The sequence below is a fragment of the Rhinolophus sinicus genome, chromosome 1 (assembly GCF_057876585.1).
Source record: "Rhinolophus sinicus isolate RSI-liver-muscle chromosome 1, RSI-T2T, whole genome shotgun sequence".
Classification (NCBI taxonomy): Eukaryota; Metazoa; Chordata; class Mammalia; order Chiroptera; family Rhinolophidae; genus Rhinolophus; species Rhinolophus sinicus.
Window position 1 is genome coordinate 45,723,298 of NC_142501.1, and position 22,899 is coordinate 45,746,196.

The 22,899-nt window shown below is 31.8% G+C and overlaps 1 protein-coding gene across 2 annotated transcripts in view; it reads left to right on the forward strand.

The window, feature by feature from the left end:
* Positions 1-22,899, forward strand: part of LRRK2 (leucine rich repeat kinase 2) — a 125,551-nt gene that overhangs the window by 56,605 nt on the left and 46,047 nt on the right. For both annotated transcript variants that reach the window (XM_088798845.1, XM_088798849.1), the window contains exons 21-32: positions 3,154-3,272; positions 3,730-3,799; positions 4,297-4,514; positions 6,823-7,073; positions 7,366-7,514; positions 10,455-10,548; positions 12,904-13,090; positions 14,238-14,419; positions 16,658-16,887; positions 17,310-17,437; positions 18,559-18,777; positions 22,101-22,302. In XM_088798845.1, coding sequence (XP_088654971.1) covers positions 3,154-3,272; positions 3,730-3,799; positions 4,297-4,514; positions 6,823-7,073; positions 7,366-7,514; positions 10,455-10,548; positions 12,904-13,090; positions 14,238-14,419; positions 16,658-16,887; positions 17,310-17,437; positions 18,559-18,777; positions 22,101-22,302 — 2,049 coding nt within the window. The remainder of the gene's footprint in view (positions 1-3,153; positions 3,273-3,729; positions 3,800-4,296; positions 4,515-6,822; positions 7,074-7,365; positions 7,515-10,454; positions 10,549-12,903; positions 13,091-14,237; positions 14,420-16,657; positions 16,888-17,309; positions 17,438-18,558; positions 18,778-22,100; positions 22,303-22,899) is intronic.

The following is a 22,899-nucleotide window of genomic DNA, read 5'->3' on the forward strand; positions in this document are numbered from 1 at the left end:
TTTTCTTATTATTTTATTATGAGCTCTTACATATTCTGGTAGAAGCCCTTTGCAGATATTTTCTCCCAGTATAGCCTGTCTTTTCATTTTATTATTATTTTTCAAAGAGAAGAGCTTTTTAATTTTAATAAAGTGCAGTTTTTCAGTTTCTTCTTTTATGGTTTGTCTTTTTCCTATTCTATTTAAGAAATCTTTCAATCTCAAATTTGTGAATATTTTCTTCTATGTTTCCTCATGGAAGTGTTAAAATCTTAGCTTTACATTTATGTCTACAGTCCATTTTAAATTAGTTTTTGTGTATGATATCAGTGAAGGATTGACATTTATTTTTTTATATAGATATTCAGTTGTTTTAACATCACTTGTTAAAAATACTCTTATTTGCTCATTGAATTAATGGCTTGTTTGTCCAATTTAATTGACCGTATAGGTATGGTTCTATTTCTTCATTCTTTGTTCTGTGCCATTGATTTATATCTTTATCCTTATGCTACTGACATATTACCTTGGTTTAATAGTTCTTATTATGAGGTAGTGTAAGTCCTCTGGTGGTGATGTTTTAAAATTGTTCCATTAAGCTAGGTTCTTTGCATTTCCATATTCATTTAGAATCAGGTAATTCATTTTTTGCTGATATTTTTATTAAATTTAAATCTATATAAACATTTAATGTAGAATTAATATATAAATACTATATTATTATTATACCATGTATGTAATTAATATATAAACAATAATTTATATTAAATCTATAAGTAAATTGGGGGGATTGATATCTTAATAATGATTCTTCTGACATATAAATATGGTATGTTTCTGTTTATTTGTCATTTTAAGTTTCTCTCACCAATGTTTTTGTCTTGCATGGTTTTTGATGCTATTGTATTGTATTTGAAAACCAACTTCATTGATTTTCTCTATTTGTCCATTTTCCTTTCATTGATTTTTACTCTAATCTCTATTTCCTTTATTTTACATATTTTGGTTTTATTTAGCTTTTCTTTTTATAGATTCTTAACATGGAAGCTTGGAACACTGATTTTCAGACTCTTCTTATTCTGCAAACATTTAAGACCATCACAAATCCTTCTGAGAACCAGTTTAGCTGTGTCCCACAATGTTTATGTTATGTTTATATTAAATTTTGAAAATTTTCTAATTTCCTTTGTGATTTTTTTTTTTGACTCATAGGCTTTTTACAAGAGTGTTGTTTATTTTCCAAATGTTTTGGAGAATTTTCCGTATAACTTTCTCTTATTGACTTCAAATTTAACTTTGTTGGGTTAGAAAACCTATTTTGATGACTTCCTTTCTTTTAAATTTATTGAGATGCTTTGTAGACGACCAAATGGTTTACCTTGGTGAATGTTCTGAGTACAATTTAAAAGAATGTGTAGTCAGCTGATTTTGGGTTAAGTCTGTTAGGTCAGATTGTTTGATAGTGTTTTTCAGATCTTCTATATCATTACTGATTTTTCTTTCTACTTGATGTATATGAGAAAGAAATGTTGACATTGAAATTGTGGATTTGTTAATTCTTCTTTTAATTCTATCAGTTTATGCTTTATGTATTTCAAAGCTTTATTATGTGTACAAACAACAAGGATTGTAATATTTTTTTGATGATTTGCCCCCTCTATATTGATCCAAGTTTGCATTTAGTATCATTTTCTTCTTCCTGCAGAACTCTCTTTTACATTTCTTATAGTGCATGTCTGTGGGAAACCATTATGCAGATTACTGGAGTTCTTTTACCCTGCATCTTCTCCAGAAATCCCAGCTAAGTTAGTCTTCGTGAATGTAGATCTTCATCTCCCATCTCAGGACAGTCATTGAGCTTAAATTCCTTCTTCCTGTGCTTCAGGGCCTCAAATTGCCTCCAGGCAGAAAGCTAGAGTGATTGTGAGGGTTACATAATTTGTTTCCCTTCTTTCAGGGACCGGCACAGTCCTGCACTGTCTGTTGCCCAATGTCTGAAACCAGTGTAAAATATTTTGTCCAATTTTCTAGTTTTTTGTGGGAGTTGGTTAAGGTTGGTGCCTGTTACACCATCATGGCTGAAAGAAGAATTATTCCTAAGTATTTTTAAATAAAGAAACACTTTACAAATTTTACATAAAAATAAACTGCATATGTTGCATGTATAAATAGTATGCTAATAAAACTTTCACAAACATATAAAGTGGGATAATTATGAAAAGTAATAATTATAAGATATGTAAATGTAATTAAATTATGAAGTCTATTTTATTAAAATGCTTAAGCATAAAATAACTTAAATTTTAAGATAAATTAAATTTTGATACTGCTCCAAGTATAAAGTATTTGTATCAATTTTAAGATTTATATAGAATATTATAAAGTTGACTTTGGATATGTACATTTTATAATTTGTTTTCACATAAAATTATTTATGCTTCTAAGACAAACAGTAGTGGAATTTAATCTCAGTTTTTCAGTAATGCCTCCATATTACTTATCATTAGTAATATGATTTGTTTATTGATTTTCATTGTTTTGAAAATCCACAGGTTTAAAAGTAGCTCTCCTCTCTTTTCTCTCTAAACAATATTGCCAATTAAAGTCAATGTGTTTATTTAATGTCATTCCATTAATGAAACCATAAAATAATGAAATTCAAATAGAGATGTACTCAAGATTGCTGAATGTTAAATAATTTAAAGTGCGATTCCAATATTTAAAACAGTATTTGAAAATTTTCTAAGAACAATTCAGAGAAACAAAAAAGAGTAACATTGATCAGATTTGTATATAAACTTTATCTGATTCCTGAACATGCACGTATTTATTTTAATATGTAAAACTATTTTTTACTTGGCTCCTTCCTACTATCCTATGAACTCATTTGAGGCATGGATTATTTTTCCTGCTTTTCTTTATCCAACACATAATTAGTGTCTAGTCTATGACAACTATTCAATAAATATTTAGGGATGAAGAAAAATGTAGCTGACTATTGAAAATGAAAAACTAATGTAGTTTATTATTTCTATTTTAAAGATGTTACAACAGGAATTGGGCAATTTCCATTAATGAAAATATGTTTAATCTTTTATGATTGAACTATGATACTAGTATCTTATGATTGAGTCAACGTTTCTTACTTGTCTTTATTTTATCATTTAAAAATAGGAAGTGAAGGCTCATTTCTTGTGAAAAAGAAATCAAATTCAATTAGCGTAGGAGAACTTTGCAGAGATCCTCCCTTGCAGCGTTGCTCACCAAATTTGCAGACACATTCCAATTCATTGGTAAGTTAAATTGTGATTATACTGTGTTTTTTGTTACTGACATTCTCTTGATGACTGAAATGATGTTCCAAAGCTGAGAGCTATTGGTGCAGAAATTCCCTGACATATGAAAACTTTATATACAGAATACACACACACACACACACACACACACACACACACACACTTAAATTTACACTTGTAGATTTTGAGCATGTTTGGGGAAAAAATATATATATACATACATGAATAATGTATATTAAGTATAAGTACACTTAAAAATGGTTTTATCCTTTTTTCTTTTCAGAGCTTCATGTCTATGGTGCCCAGGCTAGGTCTCTGTTCTATGATGTGGCTTGTCCCATGAATACTTTAGCTAGAAATCTTATAGTGATTCCTAAAGAAACCAGATAGGAAATGTTCTCTTTGTTCCAAAAAATGGCAGTGATTTTAGTATAAATGTCTATTTGTTTAATAGGGACCCATTTTTGATCATGAAGATTTACTGAAGCGAAAAAGAAAAATACTGTCCTCAGATGATTCCCTCAGTAAGTATTTGAAAGTAATCATAAGTAAATAGGTATTTTGAGCAGAATACTGTATTTGTTAAATTTCTTCTGATTCTTCAAATTTTTGGGGGGTTTCTGTTTCATCTTATATAACTTTGAAATTATATTTACCTAATGATTCCACAGACTGTAGAAAAATGAAACACAATTATAAATTTAAAATTTTACCTTTTATGATGTTATATAGGACACTTTTATCTTTTATACTGTTTTCCTGAAATGTAAATGATACCCACATCAATGCCACTCTTTATCCCTTACTTCAGGTCTATTGTTTTATTACACTGCTAATACCACCTGATTAAATATTTATTATTTACGGTCCACATTTGCCACTGAGATGTAAGTTCAGTAGTTTGATTTTCTACTGATTCTCCAGTGACTTGAAGAGAGTAGTCACTAGTAGGTGATCAATAAACACTTATCAAGTTAAATTACTTGCTTATATATCCTTTGTTTTTTGTTTTTGACAAAAGGGTCATCGAAATTTCCATCCCATATGAGGCATTCAGAGAGCATGTCTTCCCTGGCTTCTGAGAGAGAATATATTACATCATTAGATCTTTCAGCAAATGAGCTAAGAGATATTGATGCCCTAAGCAAGAAATGCTGTATAAGTGGTCATTTGGAACATCTTGAAAAGCTGGAGCTTCACCAGAATGCACTCACAAGCTTTCCACAACAACTATGTGAAGTAAATTTAATTTATGCTTATAACTCTCAGCATATTTGAAGACCTGTTGCATTTGTATCTAACTTGCAGGGTTAATTCTTTAAAAAGAAGGTTCTCTTTTTGTGTCATTGGATGAGAATTACTCCTTTCTTCTGGTTTTCACACAAATATCTTTGTGTGGCGTTCACAAACATGTTTGAGGGCAGGCAATGGAAATGGAACTCTGATTAAAAGGAATTCTAGGTTATGTCCTAATGATACATGTTAAAATCTATCTATTTTATATGTTCTCTATGCCTTCAATTATTTAATTCTAGTAAGACAATTTAAACTGTTTAAATTACGTACACTAGAATTACACCTGATTTGGTGATACTGGCTCTACTCAGCTACCGACTGTGATAACAAGAACGTGTTACTCTGACTGCTCTAAGCTTTCATTTCTTCACCTGCAAAAAATAGAGGCTCTATTAAACTACGTCTAAAGCATTTATTGAGTTTTAAAATTACATGTAACTTAAAAGTTGATTTTTTTGCTCAAACTTCCTATTTCATAAAAATTAAGGTGTAAAATAGTCTGCTGATAGGGTAGTCTTCTGAATATTGACTTTGTTCATCATTTTTATATACTATGGATCAGAAGTTATACTGACAAATTAAAATGACCTTAATACAAATGTTTAAATTATTAAACTGATTTCTGACTGAACTGTAAAGTTCTATAAAGTATATACTTTTTTTTAGGCTAGGTTTGTTGCAAATAAATTTTTCCTTTTCTATAAAATTTACCATAATTTTGAGACATTTTAAAAGCAACACTGCATGATTGTTAAGTATATTTAAGTGGTGTCTTTCTTTTAAAGCTTGTATATCTGGAAAGAGAGAAGAAAGATAGGGGACCCTCCCCCTTGGCCGTACCTGAAATGTGTCCTCTCTTTCTCCTTCTTCTCTTTGCCTGACTAAATTCTTCAAGTCACAGGATCTCATTTTAAATGTCACTTCCTTAGTCTTTACTTCCCTTCTTTTCCCCTTCTTCCCTCAAAACTAGGTTGGTTACCCACCTGGTTACACTTCCTTGACACCCAATGTTTCTCCCCCAACACTCATTCACTTACAAATTTTGATCTAAGGTGTATTGTTCTTACCAAGTTGTGAACTCCTTGAAAACAGGAACTGTTTCAGGCTTGTTCATGCCTATCCCCAGTGCCTAGTAAGGTCTGACATAATAGAGGCTCAATAGATGATTATTGAATCAATTTGTGAAGGAATTGATGATTGACACTTAGTAGACCTTCAGGAAATATTTGCTAAAGAATAAGTAAATGGAAACTAGAATTTAGCCTAGCTAAAACAAAGAGAATTTTAAGAGAGCATGGAAAGGTGAGATACATTAAAGTATTCAAAGACAAGACCAGCTCAGAACTTCTCCTAAGGAAATTTCATATCGACACCCAGGGATGGTACTTTTATTACCACTTAACTATATCTCTTTACAAAAAAAATTTCCTCATTAAACCTTGGGAATAAATAACTGTAAAACTGTTCCTTATGATTAATCTGGTAGGATCTGAAACAATGGCAGAAAGTTTGAAACAGTTTCTGGAGCAAAGGTTTATTAATAAGCCTTTATAATCATATCAAACTCTTTAGAATTCATGTGAAGATAAATATATTGACATATAAAGCAGAGCATAGAGAATGATTGGTTTTCGTATTTAGCCCCTTGGCGATAATTCATACGAAAGATTTAAAAAATGATGTATGTAAATAGACGGTTTGCTATTACCATAGTAAAATTAGAAATTGCTGAAAAATAGAAAATAGAGATTTGAAACAAAAATTTCCATAAAAAAGATTTCTAAAATGAAACATGTAATGTATAGTGATTACTTTTATGATTGAATCTTACTCATATTAAAAGATGTAACAAGTTCTAAAAGCTGATATTAAAAAAAAAAAATGTATTCCCAGGATTATGTTGTACTGTTTATTCATTAAATCATTAGCACATACATTTATTGAGGCTTCTTCTGCTTCCATTTTACTTGTTGCAGGAATAATTTAGAAAAAAAGCTGAATTAAATTCTAAACCTTATTTTTGTGACCCTGCTTTTGACAGTCTACTTGCTATATTTTTCCTGGTTTTATACATTTTGTAGTAGAGATGGTTAGACCACTCAGTATATTAAAGTTCTCTTGTGGATTGTGTTTTCAGTTTTTTTGAAAATTCTTAATGGTTTTAGTTACCAGAGGTATGGAAGGCAAAAATATGAGCTAAACTTGTTTCTCAGGTGGTTCATTTTAGAATTTTAAAATATTGTTTTTCCAGACTCTGAAGTGTTTGACACATTTGGACTTGCACAGTAATAAATTTACATCATTTCCGTCCTACTTGTTGAAAATGAATTGTATTGCCAATCTTGATATCTCTCGAAATGACATTGGACCATCAGTAGTTTTGGATCATGCGGTGAAATGTCCGACCTTGAAACAGTTTAACCTGTCATATAATCAGCTGATTTCTGTTCCTGAGAATCTTGGTGACGTGGTGGAGAAACTGGAACAGCTCATTTTAGAAGGGTAAGAAAAGGGTTTATTAAAGATAAAATGGTTGCCTTCCACTGAAGTTTCATAAGGTTGACAAAATATACTGACGTTATTTCTTTAGTAATGAGTTTTAAACAGCAACGTGATAAAAGACTGAAGCAACTAATATTGCTGCTTCTGTCAAGTGACTTAAATTTTCATAACTAATTTTAAAATTAATAAATCTGCTTTGATGCTACTATTTGAAGGCAAATTGTTTTGATTTTTTTTCCTTAAAGCATATGAGTTTATGCAATTTAATCTTCATTTTGTCTCTTATGATTAGAAATAAAATATCAGGAATATGTTCCCCCCTGAGCTTGAAGGAATTGAAGATTTTAAACCTTAGTAAAAACCACATTTCATCCCTATCAGAGGACTTTCTTGAGGCTTGTCCTAAAGTGGAGAGTTTCAGTGCCAGAATGAATTTTCTTGGTAAGTGTTCCGTATGAGTCTTCTCCTTACCAGTACTTTTGAGTATTAAAGGATGAGTCACATGTATGCACATTTTAGGTGGGGGTTTAAAGGTGTTATTTCAGTTTAAATATTATACTGGAGTTTCAAATATAAAGTTAGGATGTTGGTAATAAAAAGAAACAAGATTTCAGGCCACGAACACACAGAGGAAACTTAAATGCATATTGCTAAGTGAAAAAAGCCCATCTGAAAAGTCTACTCACTGTATGATTTCAATTATAAGACATTCTCGAAAAGCAAAACTATGGAGACAGTAAAACAATCAGTGTTTGCCAGGTGTTTGGAGGAAGAGAGGGATGAATAGGTGAAGAACGGGATTTTTAGGGCAGTGAAACTATTCTGTATGATATTGTAACGTGGACACATGTCATTATACATTTGTCAAGATGTATAGAAAGAGTGAACTCTGTTGTAAACTATGGACTTTAGTTAATAATGTATTAATATCATTTCATCAATTATAACAAATATTCCAAACTATGCAAGTTGTTCATAATAGGGGAAAAAAGTGTGTTTGTAGGGTGGTGGTGGTGAAGTGAGAAGTGTTACATAGGAAAACATTCCTTTCCACTCAATTTTTCTATAAATATAAAGAGCTCAAAAAAGTCTACTTTTTAAATATTAAAAATAATTTTGGCACTTTTGTATTGACACAGACCCAAATTGACAATATCTTGGGCTATAAATAGTCATTATGCAGTGGTTCCTTATAGGCTACCAAACTTAAAATGCATATGACTGCCTGACTTGGTTGAACTAGAATACTGAGTTTCCTACTGAAGTTTCTTCAGCAATTTTTTTATTATAATTACTATTTTTTTTAAGAAATAAAAGTAATCATTGAACAGTTTTCAAATTAGTAATGTTAATATGCATTCATTGAATTCTTGCTTTGTGCAAGATATTACAGTAATACAAAATGGGATCATTACTTTATTGAAAGTCATGGAATACTTCATGTGGAATACGTTAGCACATAAAATGATAGGAGATTATGTTCATTTGTGGCCTATCTGAACATTCTAATAGTAAGGGACAAAACAGCAGTAAACAGGAACTCCCTGTATTTTATCTTCCTTGATGGAGGCCATGTGCACCTTGGCACCCACGAGACTCTTCTATACATGACTCAGCAAAATAATTTTTAATACTGTTTAATAGCAGAATGCTGTTTGACTACTTATTTTAAAATATTCTATTGTGTCAGAACTACCAGAAACTAATAATGATAAAAGCCATGTTAATTTGCATACTATTTTCCTTTTTTCTCCCTTCCTCTCACCCTCTTCTAATATTCACATGTTCTTACCCTGAGCCTGAAAGTGGGGACAGAGTGATTCACTCACTAGGGAGCAAAGCAAACCCAGTCTCTGTCCTTCAGGAATGTGCAGTTAAGTTCAGAAGACAGGCATTGAATAGTGATGGCACAACTTAATGTAATTGTTTATAGTGCTAAATGAGGTGAGGAAAAGGTTCCAGATGCAGTGAGGGGCCCTGATGCACACTGTGGAGGCAGGGGTGTGTCTCTGTATCTGTGATGGTTAAATTAGGTCTGGCAAAAGGTGCATTCAAAGGACCCTGAGGCTTCCTTATGGCCAATATGTTATCTCAGATGAATCTCCCAGAAAACTTGTAAGGTAGGACAGGTATGATCTCTGTTTAACTAATTGATGAAATTGAAGCACTGAGATTTTTGTGTGACATTTTAGGGGCACAGAACCAATTAACTAGTTATGAAAATTTGAATACACCTATGTTGAAAAATCTGTCTGCTTTTCACTACTCCACTTTAATAATTTTTAGAAGGTCTTATCTTTGGGAAGATTCCCTATAGAGGTGATATCTGACTGATTCCACTAACCATTAAAAATGATCTCATGTGAAATGAAGTTTCAGTTCTTTGATTTTATAATATAAGAATTTTTCCATACAGCATCTGAACCTCAAGACTTCATTCTTAAGTGCAGAACCATTTCTACTAATTTATTTTGTGAAAAATACTTTTTGGAAATAGGTGAGGTGTCATTGCGTGTACCTTTGTGTTTCTCAGGAAGACAGCTTCTAGCAGTGTTATGGAACATTTTGACCCTTGAAAATTTTCTAGATAAAGCATAATCCATATTGTTAACCTTGAAAATGCTAGGAGATAATTTCTCACACCACATTTGTAGAACCATACCTTTTAAGATCTCTAGAGAATCTCAGAGTTTATCTAGTCTAGCTACACTATTTTACAGATGAAAAAGCAGGCTGTATGATTGGCTCAGTTTCCAAAATTGTGTTCCACAGAATTGTTTTCCTTGGAGGACCTCATACTGTATTTCCATTTTGGAAACTCATAACGTATACCAGAATATTGAGGACTCGGAGATGTTTCACTGTATTTTAGCTAATGTTCCTCAGTCTCTTAAGATCACATGATCAAAGAATGTTTTATTAAGTAATATCCATTTTTCCATAGAACACTTTACGAGATAATACCATAAAGAATTTTTATTTTTATATTATACTGTGTATTGGTATTCAAAAATGTTTTGTTATAGTTACCTAAGAGTAATTTGAATTAATCTATAATGTGCTTCACCTAATGACATCACACATAATTTGAAATGAATATTCTACGAATTTTTACTTTGTACAGATGTAGGACAGATGAGTTTATATTTAGACATTTGTTTAGCTTTCAGATTAAATGATTTTTATAAGCATGGTGTATTGTTTTAATATATAGTGGTAGTATTAAAGATGTTACCTTATTTTCAACATAGATTTTTTTTTTATTGTCAGCATGAGAATAGAAATTAAATTAAGAGACAGGTCATTGGTAGCTGTTTTTGTAGAATCTAATGGAAATCTAGTTAACATGATTAAAATGTCCCTTATCTCATTTTATTTTAGCTGCTGTGCCTTTTCTGCCTTCTTCTATGACAAGCGTAAAATTATCTCAAAACAGATTTACGTGTGTTCCAGAAGCAATTTTAAATCTTCCACAGTAAGTTTATTATTTTAATTTTAAAACCACATGAGCTGGAACAGAACCTTCAGAAACATGCTTTTGATGTAGGCATATAAATGGAATTGATTTCAAAACCAACTCAGCTTAATATTTTCAAATCTATGAATATTTGACATTCACTAGACAAAAGACCCAAGTTATTACTTGGAGATTTAACTTTTATATTAATTTAATGCACTATTGTATAGAAACAATTGAGATTATTTAATTGTTGCGCTGCTATAATCAAATGAGATTATTCTAGCTATCACTTTACCTTTTAAAATTTCACTTGCTTTCAGGGGTTGATGTGTTGCTAAGATACTATTAACTTTGCAATTATACTTAAGTTATGTTTGAGTGACATTTTTGGTGAAGATTGGAACAGTTTATATAGCCCAGGTATTTGGAGATAATTTTGGTTAAATTCAGTGAAAGCGGACGCTTCTTGCTAACTACAGATTCATGCATCAATTAGATTTCAAATGTGTTGTCACCTTAAATGCTATTGTAATTGTGTTACACATTACAAACGAAATCCATAAGTGTATATGTCGAACTACATTGAGTGACAAATAACAGTTACAATCTAGACATAAAACGTGTCTGACAAGCATGTAATAGTTAGTTTAGAATGTGTCACACACTGTTCTAACCACTCAACAGTGGATCATTTCTTTAATCTTCCGAATAATCCTATGAAATAGCTATGGTTATCTCCACTTTATAATGAGAACATTATTACATTAAATAAAGTGAGTAGCCCAAAGTCACAGTTCCTAAACACGGGTGGTTTGACTTCTGACTCTCAACTCACACAGAAAGGCACCTCTACCCTAAAAGTGGTCCTATATTTTAAACATAATATATTCCTAACAATGTGTTTGAAAGGCAAATATTTATGAAATTTGATTAGGAAATACATGCCATAAAGAAGGTTTCTTTTCAGGGAACCAAAAATATTTACTCCCTAATGACACTACACCTTTAGACACCATCTTCAGGCATATATTCCAGCATTTTGTAAGTATTTCTTTAAGTTTATTCTTTTGTTTCACAAATGAGCATGCAGTTGCCCAGCATAAGTCCTTGCTGAGGCTAAAAAGCACTACTGTCGAACAACCTGGTGATTCTCGACTTTGTCTCGGTTGCATTGTTTGTTAGACATACATGTCTTATTGCTAATGCAGTCAAATTAATTTCCTTGTTTCCATGCATTTTTATAAGACAACTAGGGCAAAATCTAGTATCATTTTAAAAATAGCAAAAATGTTGCTCTTCCCATCTGAATCTTTGTCTAACAGGCCGTACAGTTGTGTGAGCTTGGGATTAATTCATCATGTTTCAAATACCGTGGGTCCCTGAAAATAAGACCAGATCTTATATTAATTTTTGCTTCATTAGAGTTTATTTTCAGGGGATGTCTTGTTTTTTCATGTACAACAATCTACATTTATTGAAATATAGTCATGTCATCTTCTGGAACATCATCATAACGTAATAAATGAGTCCGTCTGGCTGACAGTCTTAACTGGGGCTTATTTTTGGGGTGGGTCTTATTTTTGGGGAAACACGGTTTACTAGATGAAAGTGGTCAGTATGTAGATGTAAAAGTCCAGGCAACCTTTTTACATACTCAAATATGTATACCACTCATATTTACATACTCAAATATGTATACCACTGACTGTTCTTTCTACACACGTACACTTCTATGCAACATGTGTTTTTCTGCTATTTTCTGCAAACTTTCGTTAGCATGTTCTTGCATGAAAGCAACCAAGTTGCATTGAGGGCCTACTTTGTGCAAGGTATCATGTTCAGTGTTATGATATTTATCACAGAGACAAGCTGGTAAAAGGGTGTGCCCATGCATAATATTAAGTAACTGTAGGACCCAACCTCTGAAGAATCCTCTCAGTAATGAGTGAAATTGAAAGGCTATATGGAGGTTACATATTTATAAATCTTGAATAGAAGGCAGGAATTTTAATGACAATTTTTGCATTTTGTTAATTATGATTTCTCATGTATCGTAAACATTTGTAAAACACTGTTCTTTCTCTCATTCTGAGAGTGACATTTTTATGTTTCTGAAGTAGGGAAATTAAGCCTCAATTTTGTTTTTAATGGTTCTTATTCATTTAAGTATTGTTCCTAGTGAAACATATCATCTTTCTAGCCCATATATACCTATGTGTACACAAAAACACACATGCATACTTATGTATAAATAATGTTAGTTTTAAAGTTATGTCATTCTCACTGTGGTGGAAATTTCTGGTGATGCTATTTCATGTATTTTGGAAATACTCATGTGTTGTTTTTTTTCTTGACACTGTATTATTTTAGCTTGCGGTCCTTAGATATGAGCAACAATGATATTCAATATCTACCAAGTCCTGCACACTGGAAATCTTTGAACTTAAGGGAACTCTTGTTTAGTCATAATCAGATCAGCATCTTGGACTTGAGTGAAAAAGCATGTACATGGTCTAGAGTAGAGAAACTACATCTTTCTCATAATAAACTGAAAGAGGTGAGAGATTATCTTTATTTGTTTATAATTATTGCCAATTTGAAAATAAGCTTTCATAATTTGCACTGTTACAAGTTACCATTTTAAAATCTGTTATTTGATATTTCCTACTTCTTGAATAAGATCTAATCCTACCCTGAGGTAAATGAGTATACTAACAATGTGTATTTTCCTTAAAAGATCACTTTTTGTGCTCTATTTTTGAATTATGTTAATATATACTATATTTAATTCTGAACATGAATATTTAATGCTTTAAGTGTGTCATTTAATCACAAATCTCTGATTTGTTAGCATACTCTCAGATACTCTATATTTCTCAAGTTTTTGCTGGGCCATATATAGCTTGTGGTTTTCAGCTGACTTTCTTTCCTGCATTCTAAAATTTCTGCATTCCTTCACCATGTTACCCCTCACCCAAGTGGGCAAGCTGCCTATGCGTCACTCTATTTCCTATGTTACAAATCTGAAATTGATCATCCACTCATCTCAGAAAAACTTCTTTCTTCTTTTTGCCAACTTCAAGCCTATTGTTTATAAAAGCCAAAAATAATTAAGTGCCTGAAACTATGAGGTTCAGAATAACTGAATATTTTTTGGTACCTGATTTTTGCCAGTAAATTAATGTTTTTTTATTATAAAAGTAATGAATGTTGCTTAAAATTGTGGAACAGAAGAAAGAAATCCAATGAAGGTGCCACCTAAAGTATAAACCTTTTGTCGTATTTTAAGAATATTAAGCTGTACATAAGTTTGTGATAACTAGATCTTTATAGTTTTACTGAAGAACATAGTGTGAGGGAATGGACTGAAGCCACAGATGATTGGGGTGGGATAACTATAAAGGACTACTTTACTTTCAATGTTGTAAAGAGATGAAATATGTTACGAAGGGAGAGTGGCTTTTTAAAGATTACAAATAAATAACAAAGATTGTTTGGGGTAAGTCCTTTATACTTATGTTTTTAAACATTTATAATGAAAACTGTGATAAACCTTTGGAAGGTTTCAGAAGTCTGTTGAAAGGTTTTGCAAGTTGCTGATGGGATCTCTGGGTCTTTCTTGTTTCTTATCAGCATCTTGTTTCTTGGCAGCACACTTTTCTTCCTTCCCACCAACAGAATTTGCCCTTTTTTATTTCATTAAGATTCCTCCTGAGATTGGCTGTCTCGAAAATCTGACATCTCTTGATGTTAGTTACAACTTGGAACTGAGATCCTTTCCCAATGAAATGGGGAAATTAAGCAAAATATGGGATCTTCCTTTGGACGAACTGCGTCTTAATTTTGACTTTAAACATATAGGATGTAAAGCCAAAGACATCATAAGGTTAGATAATTTTATTTCCATTTGTTTTTATTAAGTTTGTTTCGGATTTCCTCTGCCTGTGATTTTGATAGATATATAGATACAAAATAGGAAAAAAATGTACTACTTGATTTTAATGTACTGTGTGTAGTTTGCCTTTTATTTGATGATTGGGTTTATATGCTGCCATTGCAGAGCTTTTCATTTCCTCCTAGCCGAGCTAATGTTGAGAGAATGGCTTCTTTTCCTTATCATGCTTTTCACTAGAAATGGACTCTAAAGGAAATTTTACTATTTGGTCTCGTTACCAATTATACAATCAAAGGAAAGATAGCACAGTGTAATAACTCCTCAAGCTGCATTTCACATAGCAAATAGTTATCATATGTCTATTATATCTTAAAGCATTATAATTACTTAAATAATATAAAATTACTAACTTTAATTTTGGCTGTGTGGATAAGTAACCTACTCACCCTGATCATTTTTGGTCATTTTAAAACCACCAAAACTTCCAGGCATCAGTCCTTCTGATCTTCATACTTTATTACCTTCCAATACCTTTGATAATGAGCTTTATTTCACTCTGTTACTTTTAAGCATGTTAGTCTTATTGCTACCTACTCATAAAATAATTTATTTCCATTTTCAGAAAATTACTCCTGTCTATATTTATCCCGCAGATTTTACTTAAATGATCAAAGCTCATTTTATCTTCGACTATAATAGCCACTAAGGCAGGGACCATGGCTATGTTTACTCACTACCTAATTCTTGGAACAGAGTCAGGCATACAATTAATAATTGCTGAATTACCTGTGAACTATATTTGCTTAATTATCTTCTGCTTAATTTTTTAAGTTTACATTTAGATTTTTGTCTCATTTTATGAGGAAAGATTCCTGTCCTCCTTAGTTTGATGTAATTTGAAAAGAGTTTGCCACCAGTTATGCTAAACATGACTACCCCTTATTCTACATTATTATTTCCCATGGTTTTCCCTCCTGAAAGTGGAAAAAATGTTCATATGAAAATTGGTTTAATTCTTACTAAACATTTAGCAGAACTAGTTTTTAATGTATTATGCTATATTATCAAGCCACTGTCTAACTAGTTTTAAATTTAACATTCTTATAAATGACAGAGACCTGTAGTAGTTTAGAAATTATACACATTATTAGCTGTTTTAAAGAATGACTTTTTTCAAAGAGCAATGAATTCTTAATAATTAATTGTCTTTGGATCATTCATTTTCTTATTTATCGGTGATGCAAACCGAACTTAAGTTGTATGTGACAAAATGATTGATTTCAACATTAAATAGCAGGTACAGATTGATCTGTCAGATCTTATTTTCTAAAATGTGAAAGAAACCAAGAAAAGGTATTATTATGCCTTTTGTTCAGATCATCAGGATTGTTGGTCAGAGACCTATTAGTTATGAGAATGGGTCAGTCAGTATTCCCTAAAATTCACTTATACTTTAGTTTGCTTCTCTAATTTTGAACTGTGGCAACATGTATATCTTTCTATAATGTATCCATTATATTTCTGAGAACATTTAAAATCTATTAATTTAAAGGTGGTTTTGTTAGCCACCTATAGCCCTTCTAATTAATCTCAATTATTTTTACATTAAGATTATTAGGAATAGCAACATAGTAACTGCTGATATGTTTGTATGTAGTAATTTATAATGTAACCAGTGTATATGATAGATATATATGATATAGGCCATACATGAATATATACGTACACACATATATATGTACACACATATATACAGTACTCAATATAACCTCACAATCAAGGTTTAGTATAACTACGCATGTATCCTTTACCTTGGTTCTCTATTATATGGGCATTGTAAAATTTTATACTTTATAATTTTTAGTGTTTTATTTGTGTTATTTAAAGAATCTGTGTATATGTATAAAATTCTAATTAATACTGCAAATATATTTTCACATTTTGATTATTTATGGTGATAGTGTGACGTGTCATTGTAATTGATAATGATTGGTAGCATTATCAACTACAATGACACGTCTCACTATCACCATAAACATCACTAACAAAATATATGCGTTAACAGTGCACTGAAAGACATGTGCATTTTAGTTTGAGCTATGCACTCTTTTACATACTATATTTGTAAATGTTTGATATTAAAAGAATTCAATGTATATAAAAATTCACCTATATTTTAAATACACTGTTAAGAAGCTTGTTATTTTATTTTTGTCTTTCTAATACCAGGTTTCTTCAACAGCGGTTAAAAAAGGCCGTGCCCTATAACCGAATGAAACTTATGATTGTGGGAAATACTGGGAGTGGTAAAACCACCTTATTACAGCAATTAATGAAAATCAAGAAGTCAGAGCTTGGAATGCAAAGTGCCACAGTTGGCATTGACGTGAAAGACTGGCCTATCCCAATAAGAGGCAAAAGGAAAAAAGACCTCATTCTAAATGTGTGGGATTTTGCAGGTATTTATTTCACTAGAATTTTAAAGTCACATTTATCTTTTATTTAGAACAAGGATTTAAAAACTGAGGTTTATGTTTCAATACTGCACAGAGAGCTAGTGTATCCTGCGGAATTATTCCAAAGGCAGTTACTTCTCCGAATTATACCCTTACCACCAGAATGGAGAAGTAGATGGAGTGAAATGTTAGAAACTAGTAGATGCCAACTGAAGCTGAACTTGGTTGGTATCTAACACTTTTGCTAAAAGTTGCCAATCCCTAGTACAATCCAGTATAGTCTTCTAAATATTGTTGATGGATTGTCTCTTTTTTTGTATGCTAAATAGTAGATAATATCACCTAAAAATTTGTTTTGAAAAGGATGCTTGCCTTGCCTATTGTCTGGAAGGCTAAAAAAAAAAAAGTCTGCAATCTTTGTTTAGGTCGGGAGGAATTCTACAGTACTCATCCCCACTTTATGACCCAGCGGTCACTGTACCTGGCTGTCTATGACCTCAGCAAAGGGCAAGCTGAAGTTGATGCCATGAAGCCTTGGCTCTTCAATATAAAGGTGATCTGTTCTAATCTTTTGAACATAGGAAATAATTCTCATTTTTTTTTTTGTATGTAGAGTCATTTATTTGGGGCAAACAATTCCTTCAGTCTCTTCAAATAGTTTTTTGTTTTTTTTTTTAAAGTTGACACACTAAATTTTGAGTTGGGAAATTTTCAGTGTAATTAAGTTGTGACATAAAAATAGTGTGTTTCGTCATGGTGAGTGGCATAGATGCTTGAAACCCTTTTAAGCTATAAAAATTGAAAATATGTATGTTCAACTGTTTTTGGTCATATTATTTCTTAAATGGAATATAAACTTTCATAATTTAAAATAAGCTATAACGTAAAAGAAAAAAGAAAAAGAAAAGCAATCTATGTATCACCAGCTATGTCCTCAGTGATAATTTAGAATGAAGTCTTTCAAATCTTACACTTTCAAATGGCACCAGATTAATATGCTCTTTTTTGTAAATTGATGCATAGTTGACAATATTCTCTTTTATTTGGAATCTCTTTTTGTTGTTTTCCACTGTCTCTTGCTGTCATGCTGTTAGCTATTCCTTACAAGCTTGTTTTGTAATTTTAGTAATTTTTTAAACTTGTTTGTGTTTTGACTTTATTATAGCTAGCTAAAGTGAGCAAAAATTACAATAGCACTAATATTTCAGTCACTTTTTTGTTCATTGTAGACTCCAAAGGGAATGACTTTAAAGTGAATTCAGGAGACGGAATTTGTAGATAAGGAAGAGAAAATATAAACCATATTATGACACTTTGAAATAGTTTATGTGTTTATTAAATGCTTATTTTATTTAGAAGTCCAAAGCACACTTAGTGATTAACCCATTTTAAGTCATAAAAAAATATGTTTCTAGTGTTATATAGGCCACCTGAAAAGTGATAATTGAATGAAGTAATAATTGAATGAAGAAGGGGCATACAACTGATTTTTAAAAATTTCTTAAGGTTATATTTTTTTCTTAGATTTAAGGAAGGAAAGAGAGTTGTTTTTTTCTTCTTGGAGTCTTTTCTCATTTTTATTCAAGTGACTTTCATAGAAAGTGAATATCAATGGCAATATAAGTAGACTTGATTTTAAAACAGACACGAGAGTATTTTGTGCCTTTTCTGTAGGCTCGTGCTTCTTCTTCCCCTGTGATTCTTGTTGGCACACATTTGGACGTTTCTGATGAGAAGCAGCGCAAAGCCTGCATAAGTAAAATCAACAAAGAACTCCTGAACAAACGTGGCTTTCCGGCTATACGGGATTACCACTTTGTGAATGCCACTGAGGAATCCGATGCCTTGGCAAAACTTCGGAAAACCATCGTCAATGAGAGCCTTAATTTTAAGGTAACGTGGTTAATGCCTACTGTAGGCTGGTAGATAAATATAATTTATGAATTCTCATGTTATGCAACTGCTTAAACATGTCAGAAGTCTTCAGACTATCTAGCTTAAAATTGTGAAGTTCTTTTCATAGCTGTTAGCTTATTAAAGTAGTTTCAATTTTAAAATTATTTATGCCATACTTCATTTCAGATTTATAGATATGGAAATAAAAATAATTGGAGGATCCTGAGAGAAAAACTGAGGGAGTATCTGAGAGACTGAGAAAATATTTCTGATGCCCTTTCTCTGCCAACTTCCTGTAGTGCTGATGCAATCAAAAGGCTAAACATGAATGTTGGGGTCTTGAAATCATCTTTCTTCTGTTATTTTTGGGCTGTTGTTTCTCCATCTGCTCCTTCCTTTTGGAGTTCCTATTTTATGCTCATCTTGATCTTCTGTACTGCTCCTTCAAGTCTCTTCTCACTGTGATTCCAATTCCAGATATTTTTCCTCAATATATATGTATTTTTTTCATTTAGTCACTAAAATCACTAATTTGGTTTTCAACAATGTCTAAGTAATTTTTTGGTTCATACAAATGAGGTTTTTCATTTTGGGAATTATGTTTTTGATTTCTCAAGTTCCCTTCTAGTAAGCCAAATATTACTTATAAGGTTCATATACAAATAAATTGGTTATCAGGCAGAGCACTTATTTTGAATACTTGCAGGGCAGAAAAAAATCTTCCTTGGGTTTTACAGACAGCATAATGTAAATTGTACTGAAAAACGCCCTGAATAGTTTTGTATGACAGTCACAGTGGGGAATTTCAGTTTTAGTCTCTGTTGACTTAGCTCATTAACACTAATGATCAGGACATGGCTTGTAACTAGGGTCCTGTTTTGCCTGGACAGTCCCAGCATAATTATTAATAGTGTCTCACTACAGTCTCAAAAGCATTCCAGTTTGGATGATACGTTATATGGTTGCCCTGGTTGTAACATGTCAGACAGTTAGCTTAGTTCTGTTCCATTTCCACAGATTATGCTTCTATCCAAAACCTAATGAGCCATTTATAAATATGCTGGTCTTTGTGGTGCCCAAGATGATAATTTGTATGTTTGTATGTTTCAACATATTTATCATTCACTAAAAGGTTTTACCAAGGTGGATCAGTAGCAACATTTTACGTAAGAAGGATCACATATTATTTATTTGCAGATTTTCCTACTTTCTTGTGGAACATATGATTTGAGAGTAATATGACTTATAAGAAACAAATATACAATTCATACATCCAAGTAAATATTCTCTTTATCCAGATGGTTTTCTTCTGAGACTATACCTATACTTATCGAACTTTGTTGCTACTTACAATATTTTAATAGCTTTTCTTTTTATCATTGTTGTTGGAGCATATATTATATTAAAAAAAAATCTTCTTGGAGGATGAGTTTGTTTTGAAAAAGCCTGAATTTAGTTGAAAATCTGTGGATAAAGTGGTTAGTTTAAGTTGGACTGGTACTTCTTTTGTCTAATAGCAAATTATCACTATCAATCAAGAAAATCATATTTCTTCCTCCATTTGTAAATGAAATCTGAAGGCAACAACCATATAAGGAAGTAAAACTAATGCTTTGAGAAATAGTATTACTTGAAGAAAGGTATATATTGCTAATGGATGCATCATTCTGGCATATTGGTTTGAAAATCCGTTTGACTGCTTTGTAGAATAGTGACTCTTTCAAATGACCCAGAACTAATGAGCCTGCCAGAACTTGAATATTCTTTCCTCCTTAAGGTGCTTCAACCTGTATTTAAAATAGTAGTCTTTAATCTATTAGAGATTATTTTTTGCCCTCTCATTTGGTTTTCGTCTTTTCCTTTTATCTTGGCTCATCTCTAGTCTTTCCCTGTCTCACTCTTAACTTGTGTCTGTGCAGACTCTAGAGTAAAAGTGTGGTGTTTTGTTTGTTTGTTTGTTTGTTTGTTTGTTTTGTGAGAGTGTGTGGTTTTTTTTTTGGCTGTCGTTGACCTGACACTCAAAAGGATTAGTGGGACAAAACACATTTTAATCTTGTCGAACCCATTAGCAGAAAGGGATCCTTTGTTGGCCCTATAACCCAGCCCTTTGAAATTCATCCCTTTTCTGTGCTATTTGCTTTCTGTGAGAACCCTTGTTTCCTTCTATATGAAGGTTTTCCTTATTGGGTTAAAATATAAACTTCAGTCTGAAGTGCTATATTATCTTAATTCATAAGTGATGCAGAGAGGGATTATGTAAAGTGGAGGATAGTGGAATTATATTTAATTGTCTGGGGCAAGGGATACAGGAAAGCAATCTTTCAAATGACTGGAGACAGATATGTAACGGTTATAGCTGCTGTAAATGAAGCTCCTTAAGGTTCTTGTTACAAATAGAAAAAGAGCAAGTTAAGTTTTGTGTATGTGTTTGTAAACCCAATTTCTATTTGTAGTAAGTTTAAGAATTTAGGTAGAAATTCTGATAGTTACTGTCATGTGAAAGAATATACAAGAATATATTCAGAATCGAGAAATGGGGAGAGTTTGCCACCTGGTGGTTTTGAAAGGCATTTTAGTTACTGTTAGAGTTGTATTTCTATTTCAATTTAGATTTTCGTGAAAAAGAAAAGGTTTGGAAAAGACATTTATTATAAAAACTGCCATCTTTAGGCCATTTGATTTTTTTTATTTTATATATTTTTAAATTAGTAAACAGTGATTAAATTTAAAGGGTAACATGTCAGAATTATTGGTATTTAGATGACGTTTTATTTTCCCATATTCAAGGCTTTCATAAAAAAGCATAGCTTGGGTGAAGAAATTTCATGGTTGTTGATATGTATATTCCACTAATATAACATTTTGCAAATAACAAGAACACGTTTTAATGTTTTACCTCAGGCTGTGGATATTTTCATTTAATAAATATGGTCCAGAAGCTCTTCTGACACTGATTTCTTATGCTAGCATATATATTGCATTTAAGTTTAATGTCTTAGAAAACAGGAAATCCCTTATTTATAGTTAGTGATTTATCCAACGTTTTGCCTTGGATTTTTCTGGATAGCTAGATAAATATTTCCATACTATTTTATTTAATAGTTCTTCAAAATTGGCTTCTGTGTTCATATTTTTTATTTTAATGTCATCTTATTTATTCCTTACAATTTAAATAGTTTTACATCACATTTTGATATTAATTACAAATATACTTGTGAAAAATATACCCCTTTCTTTAAAAACTATTAGCACTGAATTTACCAACCACCTAATATATGAATAAAATGGGTTTTTATAGCTTGTCATTTGTAATTACATAGATCCGAGATCAGCCTGTTGTTGGGCAGCTGATTCCAGACTGCTACGTAGAACTTGAGAAAATCATTTTATCAGAGCGTAAAAATGTGCCAATTGAATTTCCTGTAATTGACCGGAAACGATTATTGCAACTTGTGAAAGAAAATCAACTGCAGTTAGATGAAAATGAGCTTCCTCATGCAGTTCACTTCCTAAATGAATCAGGTTTGTGTGTTTATTTGTTTCAAATTTTTTCAAAGCTTAGCTGTAGTTATTTATAAAAAATGGATCTGAACCTTGTTGGAATTTATATTTAATACTCAACCAAATATATATAGAATTCTTTAATAGGCCACTGAATTTTGCTTTTTGGAAGTTCATCACCTTCATTGATATTAAGTCATATTTCATGTCATAAGAAAAAAGTTAGAAATCATCTAAGGGCTGTAGTAGAAAGAGTCTCTGAGCAAGAGTTAAAATATATGGGTCTGGAATGATACTACTCAGTAGCTGTGGAATCCTGAGCATAAAGCATATCCTTTCATAGTATCAAATGAACATAGGGTGTGTGGAAGTTGTTTATATACCATAAAAAAGGGTTATTATTGGAATGGTACTAATGGGGCACTTTGAGAATCAAAGATTGTTTGAGATGATGCAGTTACTGAGAGGCAGATACTTCTTTATAATATTGGGACTTCAGAGCTTGAGAACCAGGATTCCCTGTTTATAGTCCCAGCCCTGCCACTAGCTATGCTGAAGTTTTCTCGTCATAAAATGATGAGGTTGGATTAGATTTTCTCTCTCTAAAGCCCCTAGATA